This window comes from Bos indicus, chromosome 2 (assembly GCF_029378745.1).
Source record: "Bos indicus isolate NIAB-ARS_2022 breed Sahiwal x Tharparkar chromosome 2, NIAB-ARS_B.indTharparkar_mat_pri_1.0, whole genome shotgun sequence".
Taxonomy (NCBI): domain Eukaryota; kingdom Metazoa; phylum Chordata; class Mammalia; order Artiodactyla; family Bovidae; genus Bos; species Bos indicus.
In genome coordinates, this window is record NC_091761.1 from 22,279,741 (window position 1) to 22,294,020 (window position 14,280).

At 35.6% G+C, this 14,280-nt stretch overlaps 1 protein-coding gene across 3 annotated transcripts in view; it reads left to right on the forward strand.

Annotated features, from left to right (window-relative positions):
- GPR155 (G protein-coupled receptor 155) overlaps nt 1-14,280 on the forward strand; it is a 40,203-nt gene that overhangs the window by 2,982 nt on the left and 22,941 nt on the right. For 2 of the 3 annotated variants that reach the window (XM_019970619.2, XM_019970641.2), the window contains exons 2-7: nt 686-880; nt 1,145-1,641; nt 8,569-8,968; nt 10,791-10,956; nt 11,832-11,987; nt 13,518-13,601. In XM_019970619.2, coding sequence (XP_019826178.1) covers nt 1,176-1,641; nt 8,569-8,968; nt 10,791-10,956; nt 11,832-11,987; nt 13,518-13,601 — 1,272 coding nt within the window. In that variant the 5' untranslated portion in view covers nt 686-880; nt 1,145-1,175. The remainder of the gene's footprint in view (nt 1-685; nt 881-1,144; nt 1,642-8,568; nt 8,969-10,790; nt 10,957-11,831; nt 11,988-13,517; nt 13,602-14,280) is intronic. The other variant, XM_019970627.2, reaches the window with a different exon arrangement.

Below are 14,280 nucleotides of genomic sequence, written 5' to 3' on the forward strand. Positions count from 1 at the left end.
CCTATGTGCCTTAATCTTCAGGCACTGTGCTTGGCATTAGGAAGAAACAAAAGCATGCACAGTCCTTGCTTCTATGGCACTTAATGTCCGGTGAAGGAGACAGACATAAATCACATAGTCACTCTAATGCACAGTCTAGTAAACTGAGAAAAGTGGCCTAAAGTTAAGGAACACGATTCTACTTGAGAAAGGCTCCTTGCCTGGGTATGGTGTTAGAGGAGCCTTACCTACAACAACTCCTGAATTGATTTGCATACAATTCAAAGGATGGGTAGTTGTTGTGTGGAGAATGGTAGGTGGTTAGGGAAGAGAATATTTTAGAGTGAACTGCATGTGCAAAGTCCCTGTGGCACTCAAGGGCACATTCAGTGCCGCTATGGAGCATTCAAGACAGCCAATATGTGTTTCTGGTGTAAAAGGAACTAAGACTAGGTAGGTGGGAGGCCATCATTTTTTCCTTCATTCTTTCTCTTTTATGCCACCAAAAGTTATATTTAACTTTTGTTAAGTGATTTATTTGTAGCAAATGTGTTTATAAGGACTTGATATTGAATAATATCGAGTTCCTATGAGGTAGGTCCTATTATTGCCATTTCACACATGAGGAAAGTGAGGCACAGAAGTTATTCGTTCAAAGTTAATTAGTGATATTTTATTATATTCTTTTTCCTATCCTATATTCAAGACCTTCTGCAGGCTGGAAAGGACCTTCCTGTCCATTGTGACTCCTTGATGTAGCCCTGAGAACTTCTGGAGTTTCTGGACAATTTGGCTGCAGTGGACATTCAGCAGAGACTCTGTGGGCCCCAGGCTCTTATCCACCAGGCGGAGCTTGAGTCTGGATCACTGGAGAAAACCACAGGGCATCATTGCAGCTGTGGTATTTGTGGATGTTATTTTACTCATATCTTTTACTGAATATAAGACATAAATATTTTGAGCTGACCCACCTTTGAGAGTCAAGAGGTTGTTGTTAGCAGACATTCCCACCCTTTTTTTTCTCTTCGTTGTATTTTTCTGTGATGGTAGTTGAAAAAAATTTTGTGTATTTGGCCATTTAATAAATTTAGGTTTGCCAGTGTATCCTTGCAACTAGAATTCTTCTTGTTGATTTCACACTGAATCTTTCTTCCTTTCTTTTCAGAGCTCTGGTTGGAGTTGGAAGGTGAAAGAAAATGAATTCTTTTTCCGATATACCTGCCAAGAACTTAACCTTTGCAGTCAATATGACCAAGACTTTGTCTTCACCAGTTACACATGGATTTAATTCCACTAATGACCCACCTTCAATGTCAATAACAAGGCTTTTTCCAGCCTTACTAGAATGCTTTGGCATAGTCCTTTGTGGCTACATAGCAGGAAGGGCCAATGTTATAACATCAACACAAGCAAAAGGACTGGGAAATTTTGTCTCCAGATTTGCACTTCCAGCTTTACTATTCAAAAACATGGTCGTACTTAATTTTTCTAATGTGGATTGGTCTTTTCTATACAGTATCTTAATTGCCAAAGCTTCTGTATTTTTCGTTGTATGTATATTAACGTTACTGGTTGCCAGTCCCGATAGTCGATTTAGCAAAGCCGGACTATTTCCTATTTTTGCTACACAAAGTAATGACTTTGCATTGGGATATCCTATAGGTAAGTTATTTTTTATTTTTTAAGTTTTAATAAATTTCAGGTGTTTTAGGAGGTAATAAAATGTAAGCCTTTAACTTGAATCTTTTGACTGTGTGTTAGCGATTTATACCTCATTCTTGTATCTAAGAAATCTTTCATGTTTTTTCTTAAATATGTCTTAAGTTAGTTGGATTATATATTTTTTCAGAGTTTGAGGCACCTTCAAACATCTACTTAAAATAAATGGTCGTGTCCAAATAAACTTTGAGCCCTCTAATAGTATTCTTTTTCTTCTCCACAGTCACATATGAAAGAAGTTTAATTTCCAGAAGAGATCTGGAATTTGAGATCATGATTTAAATTATGTAAAAAGCATAGGCATACACCTGTTTAAAAACAGTCATTATTAGGTATTAGCAGTGGAAATTTATGAGGGACTTTTTCCCTTCCCTATTTTTCTTATCATTTAGAGTATATATTACTTTACATTAATGCCTGTTATTGAATTTGTTATTCAAAATATCAGTGTGCTTTTGTTGAAGTTAATTTCTTGTTTAAGAACAAAATGATGTGTTTTTTTTTTTAACCTTTCCAACTTTTCCTTCTTTAAATTTCCAACTCTTTAAACAGCCTAATTTTATGTTTCCATGTGTATGTTTCCTAATGAAATAGTAAACATACCAACTGGGACTGTTTAGATATCTTAGAAACATATTCTGTTTTCCAAACTGCCACCAATGTGTGTAGTGTACTTTAATAACTAGTCTTTAATATTCTTTATGTTAAAGTTTATGTTGTGCTTTGATCATTTATCATAATGTAGGGATCTGAATATTATGAATATAGTCATTCATTTTTTTCCTGCATTTATTGATAGGAGCCTGTTAGCACCAATGACCATGCTAGCTGCTGGGAATACCCTTGTGAACAAAGTTCTTGTACATATTGAATTTACATTTTAATGAGAAAATAAAAATAATATCAGGTAATTACAAGGGCCATAAAAATAAAGTAGTGTTATTTTATAAGGAGGTGCTATTTGAGGTGGGAGGTAGGATCAGTGAAGGCCTCTCTGGTGATATATCTTCTGGGCAGAAACTAAATGAAACTTAATGAAATTAACGATTGGAATCTGCCATTAACTTTCAAATTTCTTACTTTTTAACTATCCCCCCTCCAGAAAAGTTATTTCACCTCTGGTGCTGAAAGGATTCTGGAGGACTCTTCAGTTTATCATTTTCCTCCATCTCACACTCACCAGAAATAGAGATTTACTTAAGAAATTAAATCACTCTGAGTAAAGCCGGAGATTATGAAAGAGAAAAAACTAGGCTGTTGGATAACTGAGCTGTAGTCAGAAACGAGATAGGTGTTCCTTGAAGGTTAATGCATTTTAAAATTTAGGCTGAACCAAGCATTTAAATAAAGAGTTTGGAAATAAAAGAGCAAAAAGTTAATGTGTTGTCCATCTCTTCAGGAGCATTAATAATGTAATGGCTAAGTATCATAGTGTTAAATAATAAATAGTACTATATCTTAATTTAGACATGAACCATAAGTTTCATGCTGTCATAGAGGAGTAAGCCCATAATTAAATAGAAGTAATATTTGTAACTTTCCAAGAGTTACTTATATACTTATCTCATTTGAGGTAGGGCAGATGTTATTATCCTCATTTTCAAATAAGGAGGCAGACTTAGAGATTTAATTGTCTTGCCCCAGGTCACACAGCTAACAGGTGACTAAATTTAAATCCTGGGTGTGCTTTTATGCCACACAGTTACATAACATGCCCATCGAATCATTAGGAGGCCCAACTAGCCCTTGTAATATATTATTTTCAAATAGAATCAAAGTTTTTCTTTATCTTTACATTGTTCAAAATAATTCATAAAATGAGGAGCAGTAGCAAAAGACCTATTAGATGAGTTTATTCATTTTCATATTAAGGCAGAATCTCCAAATAAAAAATATAGTCAACCATTTTCATTGCTGCTTCTCTCATGTCCCATACTAAATCAGTGAATCCAGAAATAATCATGTTTCCATCAGTGTGCTAGCCCAATTTCCCTGATGATTATACTTGGATATTTTGAGTTGTAATTTTTGTTTTTATTTTGTTGTTGTTTTTAAATCACAATATAAGAGCTCTTATAACATTAGGTTGTAGACAATAACTTTACTAGAAATCAACAGTATAGACAATAAATGTTTTCTCATGTATCTGCAGATTGGAAGATGTGGTACAGAACTGTAGGGCCATGTATTTGCTCTGATGAGAGTATTTATTATCTCTGTTCATGCCCATCTGCCTTGTGGCCATGCTTAGGATGAACAGAGAAGACTGTCTCTAGAGAGAAGACCATTCTTTTGTTTGTTACGGCACAGCTCCCAAGAATTCCCACTCTCTTGTTCACAGATAAGCATCACAGCTTAAAGGAAATGTCCTTTTTAAGACTGCATTTGATCTGCAACATTGGTCCAATTTACAGGTTACTCTGAAGAAGAGGGATAAGTTAATGATTAAAGACAAAGGAGAGTCATGTTTCCTTTTTCTCTATGACAATTATAAAGGTCTATAAAACTGCATCAAAATGATTTATCTGTACTCAAGTGACAAAATACTACATTTCATCATTGCAGACTAAAAAAGGAAGCTTGCTATTTTAAGAAAAAAATTCTTTTCAAAGGTACTTTAAGAAATCTGAGTATGAGAAGAAGCCAGGAATCTACTGAGGTGAAATGTTGATCTCAGCAAATCAGAATGGTTCCCTGCCTCTGTCATTAAAAGATACTAATGGGGCATAGTTAAGTCCTATAATTTATTCTTCAAACAATGCTGATAGCATAAGCACCCCGACTAATCATAATTATGCTCTAGTGCTTGAGCTGTAAACAGAAAGGAAATGAAGCATTTAACTATAAGCCATTAAATAATAGAATGATCTTGTCTGGGTCTTTGTGTTATTTGCTAGGGACTGAAAACCTGCGGGAAAAAATGGGAGGCACAGTGGGTGGCTAATTTTGTCTCTTAGTTCTTCAAGGCTATATAGTAATTCCTCATAGTGGGATTCTCCCCTCCCCCAAGAGCCTTATTTTTAAGTATTAATTAGCACTTAATAGTTGATATAATGATTATAAATCTAATTTGTTAATGTGGGTCACTGAATTTCATTTTTTTCAGATTTGAAAAACTATTCAGATTGGTAGTGAATAGAGCTACCTATTTATAGATGAAGATGAAATGTTAAGTCATTATGCAAAGGAATGACAGAATGGACTGAAATTCCCATATTGAACCCTATTCTAGTAATTTAACAGGGATTTATTCCCAGTTTTTGCTTTCCCACTAGACTGTATTTCTTTTGCCTTCATATACCTGTTTAACTGACTTAAAATATCCCAATAGTAACCTGCTTTATAAATATTCAGAATATGAAAAAAGAAAAACATTGGATATAAAAAGAAATGGGTTCATGGATAACAATTAGGTATAAATTGCTATGTTACAGAATACATTTATAGTCCTTCTGAAACCTTTGACATTCACTGATATGTTAATTCCATTCAGCGAGTATTTTCAGATTTGCTTAGCGCTCTGCTGGGACTGGGGGTTATAAAATGATGCCTTCAAGGAACTCAGAATTTGTTGAGGTGGCACTGATATGAAACAAGGTACCAGAGCCATCCAGGGAAGGGGATATCCATGATATAGACTGAAGTCTTGGTGGAAGAAATGTCCTGAGACAGGCCTTAAATAGTAGGCAAGATTTGGGTAAGAAAGAAGAGACTTCAAGGTGTTGGGGGATAATGATCAGCATATAGAACTAGTAATTATGAACCTGGTGTTCATCCAGTATGACAATGATATAAATTGGCTGATGGAGGATTTGCACTAAGGTATAGTCAAAGATGAGCTGGATGAATAAAGAACCAGCTGTGGCGACTGGACGATGAATGTCAAAAGATGTTATATATGTCTTGTGGGTGGGGAGAGCTGTGGGGAAATCTTAGTTTTCTAAATTTAAGATTTAGGTTACATTGTCAATAGCAAATAAAAGGGATGAAGGGGATGGTCAAGAAAAACCAGAGGAATATAGGTTGGTAAACGGTTGGTAGCCCAATTTTGAGATTTTCTTTTTGATGTGGATCATTTTTAAAGTCTTTGTTCAATTTGTTACAGTATTGCTTCAGCTTTATGTTTTGTTTTTTAGCCAGGAGGCATGTGGGATCTTAGCTCCCTGACCAGGAGTTGAACCCACACTCCCTGCATTGGAAGGTGAAGTCTTAACCACTAAGTCCAGTTTTGAGATTTTTAACTAGTGGGAGTAGTAGGAATTTGATTACATGTAAGAATCAAATACAAAAGATAATGCAAAAGAAGAAAGTATTTGGTGATTGGCTGCTGCTGCTGCTGCCAAGTCACTTCAGTCGTGTCCGACTCTGTGCGACCCCAGAGATGGCAGCCCACCAGGCTCCCCTGTCCCTGGGATTCTCCAGGCAAGATAACTGGAGTGGGTTGCCATTTCCTTCTCCAATGTGCTAGACCTAGATAATAGACTGTTGCTCATATTTGCTTTGACCTTTAAAACAACCTGAAGTCCATTATATGATGGTGATTAACTGCTACTGTACCAGGAAAGTACATTTATGGGAGTTTTTTTTTTCTTAAAAAGCATTAACTTAAGGGACTTTGTGTGCTTTTACATTCTCAGAGGAAGAACCTTATGAATTTTATTTTGGCTACTTGGGGGAAATTCTTAAGCTCAGATCGAAAACACAAGCCTTTTCTAAAATATACTCTATTTTAAAAATTGAGGGGTGGGGTGGGAAGGTTTCTCTTTGAGTTAGACTATCTAATCAAAACTATAGCTAACTAGAAATAGTTATCAAAAGTACTGCTTTTATTTTTTTTTTAAACTTAAAAGGTGAAACTTTAGAAACATGAAAGAAAACCACTGAGTTATAGAGCTAGTATATCTAATTTGGAAATCAGTGGAAAGAATTTGTGAAATTTTAGGTAATCAAATGTGTTTTAACTACTGCATTTCAGAGATATTAGAGACCTCTGTATGTGCTTCGCTGAGAAAAGGGGAATTGAGTCTTATAAAAAGTAGGTTTTAACTAACGGGAACAGGATCTTCTAAAGGTTATATAATCCAGTTACATAATTAATGGGACATGCACTTGACATTAACTGAACTCATGTATCCTGAGTATGTAAACAAATATATTTTCCTACCTTGTCACTTTATCTTAATGTAAATTGAGAAGCCTAATCTTTTACATTTTTTCACATGATTGCCTCTCTTATGAAGCAAGTGATTGTGAGTGATTGTGGCTGTTCTCTTTTTTATCTCTCTCATCTTGAAAATCATTTATGAGTCAACCTTTTTATATATTAGGTTGAATAATTTCAGAACTCATTGCCAAAAACTGTGCCTAGAGATCAGTTTGCTAGCTGCAAGGCTTTAAGTTGTGCTGATCAAGCCAAGACCAGGCCACCAACCCTCACGTGAATCAAGGAGACTCATCTTATACGGTGGTTAGATTCTGAAGTCATCATGTACAATTGAAGCCCTGAGAAATCCCTCAAATCACCCACAAAATACAGCACACGTATTCCATGTATATTGTACCATTTTTCTTAAGTCTAAAAGCCAGATTCTTTCTCAAGCGTTGTTCTTCAGTGAATATGTAATTAGTTTGTGCTTGAGGACATGCTGTATGAAAAAGAAAATTGAAGCTTTTGTTTTCCTAAGAAAGCGTAGTTGAATTTGCCATTAGTTAAATGTACATTGACATGACTTTACTGTCTCCCCCTTCGAAACGTTTCTTGGGTCCACTTTACCATCTATAATTCTTCAGCAGCTTCACAGGGCTTCCTTCCTGAAGGTGTTCCTTCCTCTCCAGTGTAGGCTGTTCATTTCCTCATCACTTTCATACCACGTGCACAGTGGGTGGGCAGGACTGGCATCCTCAGCCACTGTGTATACAGTATTCTCTGCTCTTCAGTACACACTGCTTCTTTGAGGTCCCTGCTGCCTGCTAGACCACCCATCCTCATTGTTGCCACTCCTTATTCACTGAAGACTTAATAGCTGGCTCTCTGTCGTCACCTCTACTCCCAAGTTTTGCCATTATCTTGTTTGACATTAGTATCCATGTGAGCTACCCACCAAGCTCTTTGCTCTCTCAGTTCCTTGACCTCCTCACCTTCAATGATGTTTTCCTCTACTGCATTTTAGCTGCCAACTCCCATAGCCACATCCTGGACCTAGCCATCTGGGAAACACTAAATTCAGTAGCTCACTATCCGACCTGCTGTGATCTCCTAAATTTCCAACTACACCTACTTGGATTTCACAGGAACCTCCAGTCTCTGGCCCCTCTGCTTTTTATCTGTTAGCCATGTCCTGTCTTCACTGCTTTTCCTATATAGCTTGGACTCCATCACATCAGTCCTCATTTTTCAGTCCGTTGTCTCCTCTGTCCTCCATTTCTCCATTTCTCTCCTCTGCCCTCTGATTTCTGCCTCATCACGTCAATGAAACTTCCCTCTCAAGAGAACCAACAACCACCTTGGTGCTATGACTACTTAAACATTTGGTTAGTAGATTTTAACTTTAAATTGTTTTAAGACCTGTACAATTCTGCCCCGTTCTTGAGACTAGTCTTAGCCTCTACACAGTAAAAATTAGTTTAACTAAAAATTTTTAAAAGTTGATTATTGCCTTATAAACTATGTCATTTAATATAGTGTGTTTTTCTTCCTTTTCAGCTTTACTAAAATATATTTTTCCAAAACTAAGCTAATGAAGTCATTCTACACTATTTAGGTTAATGTACAATATGTTATAATTAAGCAAGGAACATATTATATATATAATTTATTAATATATTTCTGTGGTGATCATTTTTTAATCCATTTTAATTTGCATTTTGCAGTTGAAGCTTTATATCAAACAACATACCCAGAATATCTCCAGTACATTTACTTAGTGGCACCAATATCTCTGATGATGTTAAACCCTATAGGATTTATCTTCTGTGAAATTCAGAAATGGAAAGACACTCAGAATGCTTCTCAAAACAAAGTGAAAATTTTGGGACTTGGACTCTTGCGTGTGTTACAGAACCCAATAGTATTTATGGTCTTCATTGGCATTGCCTTCAATTTTATTCTTGATCAAAAGGTGCCTGAATATATGGAAAATTTTCTTGATGGACTTGCAAATTCTTTTTCTGGATCAGCTCTATTTTATCTTGGTCTTACAATGGTAGGAAAAATAAAGAAACTAAAGAAGTCAGCATTTGTTGTACTCATTCTTCTCATCACAGCTAAACTGTAAGTTTCACTTATTTACTTGGGGATTATACTTTGTGAAAGCCTTATTTAGCCAATTTGTTGGGATTTTCTCCTTTAAATAGTTCGATAGTAGTAGTCCCTCCTAATTGAAGGGTTTTAAAGGAAAATGTGATATTGGTGATTGTGGAAAGTCATTTCTGTGCAGGTTGTTTTTTCTATTTTACTGTTAAAGAATAAAGACTATGGTTTCCCTTCAGCTTTTATGTAATGTTCCCTAATACCTTCCAAGGTCCTAGTTTGATCATAGTTTTAAGGGAATTTTGCAGGATTTCTGAGTATTCTAAATCTATTAAAATCCTATTGGCTATGAAAGTGAAGTTACTCAGTCATATCTGACTCTTTGTGAGCCCATGGACTGTAGCCTACCAGGTTCCTCTGTCCATGGGATTTTCCAGGCAAGAATACTGGAGTGGGTTGCCATTTCCTTCTCCAGAGCAGATGATAAAAAGACCAAGTAGCTGAACATGAGGATCTGAACACAGGGATTTGGCTATGAGGAAAGCAATAATTTTGAACATACAAATTTATTTCATGAACTTAGGGGAAATATTCTAAAATTCTGAAGGTGGTTAAATTTTCTAAATATGGATAAGTCAGTAGTAGTGATTATTATCAACCATCTGATCCTAACCTGCAAATGAAAAGTTCTTAGCTCCTTAGTTAATAGTTCTTCAGCCTCTTTAGCTCTTTAGCCATGGAGTTATACTTCCTGGTGTAGGTGACATAATTTTACTATGAGATGATCCCAAGGCACTTGGGGCATATTTAACTATTGAATTTAGCTCCTCTGTAGACAAATTCATGGTAACTGTGCAATATGAAATAGTATCTATATTTTCAAAATAATAAAGATGAATATAAATTCTGAAGATTATTTATAGTGGTTTTATGTTCTTGGAAATAAAGTAATATTTAGTTTTGCCACAATAGTAAATACAGTTCTGACAATGACACTGATTACCAACCATTACTTATAAATATTTAAATATTCTCATTAAAAATTTTTTTCTGGTTCTATGATTCCTATTATATAATTTTGTCTTCTTTTAATTATAAAAATACATAAAAGTGGTTCTTGACTCCATCTGAGAGCATCTCTGTATGTCCTGCTGTGACAATATTAACCTTGGTTTTGTTCTTTTTAAAGGAAAGCTCCTTTAATTCACTACTTTTGATATGCTCTTTCTATGGAATCCTGGAGGATTTGTTTCATAATTGACTCTTCACCAGATTTGGATTTAACTAGCTTCTGCTCTACCTCAGTTATTATAGTTCCCTTTGCTAAACCTTTTTTCTTTACAAAGATAAAAAACTAATTGTAAGATACCTATTTCTCTACTGCCTTTTAGAATCTACTTAGTAGCATTGTTATTACCTGAAGCATTTAAAACCCTGATCATAATAAGGGTCAGCTGGGTTTTTTCCCCAAAAAAAATGTTTAGTAATTTTCTTTTAAACAAGTTTACTCAGCTTGTGAGTCTTTTTTTTTTTTTAACATTGCGATGAACTAATATGGAAAGCAAGTAACAGCAGTATAATTGCAACGCTTTACCAATTTTTTGCAAGAAAATTATTCATAGAACACAAAAAAAATCTGAGTTTCTTTTCCTCCTAATTCCTGATATTTAAAGACTATTGTTTTACTTTAAGTAGCTCCAAGTTGAATATTTGATTCTTTCAATAAAATGATACCTTCTGGGCAGAAGAAGAATAACCTAATGCCAAATTCACTAGAGCAATTTATTACTTGGGGACCAGCATGCTTCGATATCAAGCAATGATGTATTTCTTGTTTCTTCAGCCTGGTGCTGCCACTTCTATGCAGAGAAATGGTGGAACTCTTGGACAAGGACGACAGTGTAGTAAACCACACAAGTTTGTCAAATTACGCGTTTTTGTATGGTGTCTTTCCTGTAGCACCAGGAGTGGCTATCTTTGCAACACAGTTCAACATGGAAGTAGAGATTGTATGTATCTATTACTTGCTAAGTTTGATTGTTTGGTTAGTAGAAAAATGAATTTTTGAAACCCAGAAATCTATATTCTTGTATGAGAATTTGTTATCTGGAAACTGCCTCATTGTAAATAAAGAGGCATCATGTAACAATAGAGTTATTTAATCTGGGATCTTTATTCAGCCCTGAATTTTTTCATTCATCTTTTTAGTTTCAAGTGTTTTAATGCTATAATTATAGTTAAGCCTGAAGGCTATTTATAGAAGGGTAATTTTTGAAATGTGAGAGAGAAAATCTGTTTTATTCATTGATAATCCAGCCACCAGATGCAAAATACCACATAATCAACTGCAATAAATAGTTAAGTTGGTTAACACCAACTAGCGTCCAGTGTGTTATCCACAGCATTAGAGTGGATGTTTTTGAAAACAACATGAAGGAACTAAATTGTTCACTTAAGTTCCATTAGTTCCATTATTTAATCGGTGGAATGTTTGCATGGTAATTTTTCTCTTTTTGAAATTGCTTTTATTGCCCTATAGTTTATCAAATAGTATGGAAAGAAACTGGTCATCAGTTTAAGTAGATCATTCATATGGTTTACTTTCCAGAACCTAGAAGATAACCATCAGCTGTGGGATTTCTAGCATTTGTTATATGCAGATATAAATTGAGCATGAATTAAAAGAGGAGCCAAAGGAACTTAACCATGTTTCTTTAAGAACACTCAGAGAAGGGGAATATGCTATTAGATAACATGTTGGGTTCTGTGATGTCTTTTTACTGACTCTTGCTTTTATTTTAGAATGCCTTGGTGTGCTATGGCTAAAGTTTATGTGAATTGTTTGAGTCTGTGACTCTTCCTCAGTTTGATTTCATTTTGGCAGATAACCTCAGGGATGGTAATAAGCACGTTTGTGTCTGCACCGATCATGTACGTTTCTGCCTGGTTACTGACTTTTCCCACCATGGACCCTAAGCCACTGGCATATGCCATCCAGAATGTTAGTTTTGATATAAGTATTATCAGCCTGGTCTCCTTGGTAAGTATGATTCAGTATAAAAATGAATGAAAATCACAGAGTGAATCTGAAAATAGCTTGGTAATAGAAAGTTATGGAATAAAAACCTAATTTCTTGTACAATAGAGAAAACCGAAGCCTGCCCATAAAATGTAGTATTAGCCTTCTGAGTTTTGCCTTTCCATTTGGGAGGTAGAATTGTATAACAGACAAGGCATGAGATTTAGTCAGACTTGGATTTGACTCCTGGTGCTGTCACAAACTGGGGTTTCCTGGGTGGCTCAATGGTAAAGAACCCACCTGCCAATGCAGGAGACATAAGAGACACGAGTTCGATCCCTGGGTCGGGAAGATCCCCTGGAGGAGGGCATGGCAACCCACTCCAGTATTCCTGCCTGGAGAATCCCCATGGACAGAGGAGCCTGGTGGGTTACAGTCCATAGGGTCACAGAGAGTCAGAGACTATTGAAGCAACTTAGCATGCACGTATGCACCTATCACAGACTAGCTGTATTTCTCTGTGGAGTAAACTTAACTGCTCTAAGGTTCAGTTTTCTCATCTATAAAATAGAGATAATAACTTCACCTATTTCCATGGTTTGTTTTAAGGATTACATGAGACAATATATATAAAAAGCATTCTGCAAATGGTGAATCACTATACAGATACTAGCTATCGTAGAACTGTGTTTTTGTCAGGGACCTTTGGGATTAAGACCAAACACCCATTTAATGTTAATGAAACTTTTGAATATATCTAGCCCATATTAAATACTTATACATTTGGCAACTAGAGTATCTTGTAGATTGAGTGCCTGTTGAATTCAAATAGTATTCTGGCTTAAAAAAAGAGAATATTTGCTGTCAAAGGAGATAAGGATGAATATATACATTGGCAACAAATACACGTGATTAATATAGTTTTTAAGAAATTTTGCTTCTGTTACATATTCTTAAAATCTATGTCCACTGATAAGGCAGTTTGGTGGAGGGGGGAGAGACAACATAACTTTTGATTGACAACGTGGTGAGAAGAAAGAAGGAAATCAAATAACATATTTAGGTAACTATTATGTATCCTTCTAAATGTAAAGAATGCAGGAAAATTCATCTTAAGGAGGGTGACATGTATTGTTGGAAGTAAGATAGCCTGGAATTTAGATACCTCATGAGCCAATATGGTGGAATCAAAAAGGGAAAACTTACGGTAGTGCATTATAACTGCATCTCCCACTAATCTCTTTTTCTGAATAGTTGGCTGTGAACCTATGTCCCATCCCAGCCACCAAAGGTAGGGAAAGTTGGAACATGGCCCTGGTCAAGGCATTCTCCCCATGCTTTTTATTTTACTTTGGATATTAGTTTACCTTAATACCCTTATGGGAACTAAGGTTAAAATAAATAAAATATTGCTGTTCCTTTTTGAACCAGGATAAAAGAATTCTTTAAAGAGTCTAAGAAGTAATTAGTAATTAAAAATAAAAATTAATAATTAATAAGTAGTTATAAAGATTAAGAAACCTGAATAACTTTTGAAACTCTCTCTTTAAGATCTGGTCTTTGGCTATTCTTCTTTTGAGCAAGAAATATAAACAGCTTCCTCATATGCTTACAACTAATTTACTCATCGCTCAGGTTAGTAAACCTACAGATAATTAAAGCTATGTTTTTCAAAAAAAAAAAAAGCTATGTTTTTCTCATTGATTATATGCAAACAGCTGACTGATTGGAAAAGACCCTGATGCTGGGAAGGATTGAGGGCAGGAGGAGAAGGGGATGACAGAGGGTGAGATGGCTGGATGGCATCACCAACTCGATGGACGTGGGTTTGGGTGGATTCTGGGAGTTGGTGATGGACAGGGAGGCCTGGCGTGCTGCGATTCATGGGGTCGCAAAGAGTCGAACACGACTGAGCGACTGAACTGATATTTCTATAGAGGAGAAAATTTCTTCGTTGGGTTTTTCCAGTTATAAAATCAAAGTGTTTTTTACCAAATGCAATCAGTTGTTGCAATTTGATCATAATTAATTTATTCCTAATTTATTAAATATTGCATTGGATCTTGCATTATATAAAGTTGAAGCTAATACAGTTGGCCCTCCATATCCATAGGTTTCACATGCTCAGAATCAACCAACCACAGATTGAAAATATTCAGAAAAAAAATTTCCAGAAAGTTCCAAAAAAGCAAAACTTGAATTTACCATATGCCGACCACTATTTACATAGCATTAACATTGTATTCAGTATTATAAGTAATCTGTAGATGATTTAAAGTGTACAGAAACTCATGGAACTCAAACAGGGGCTATG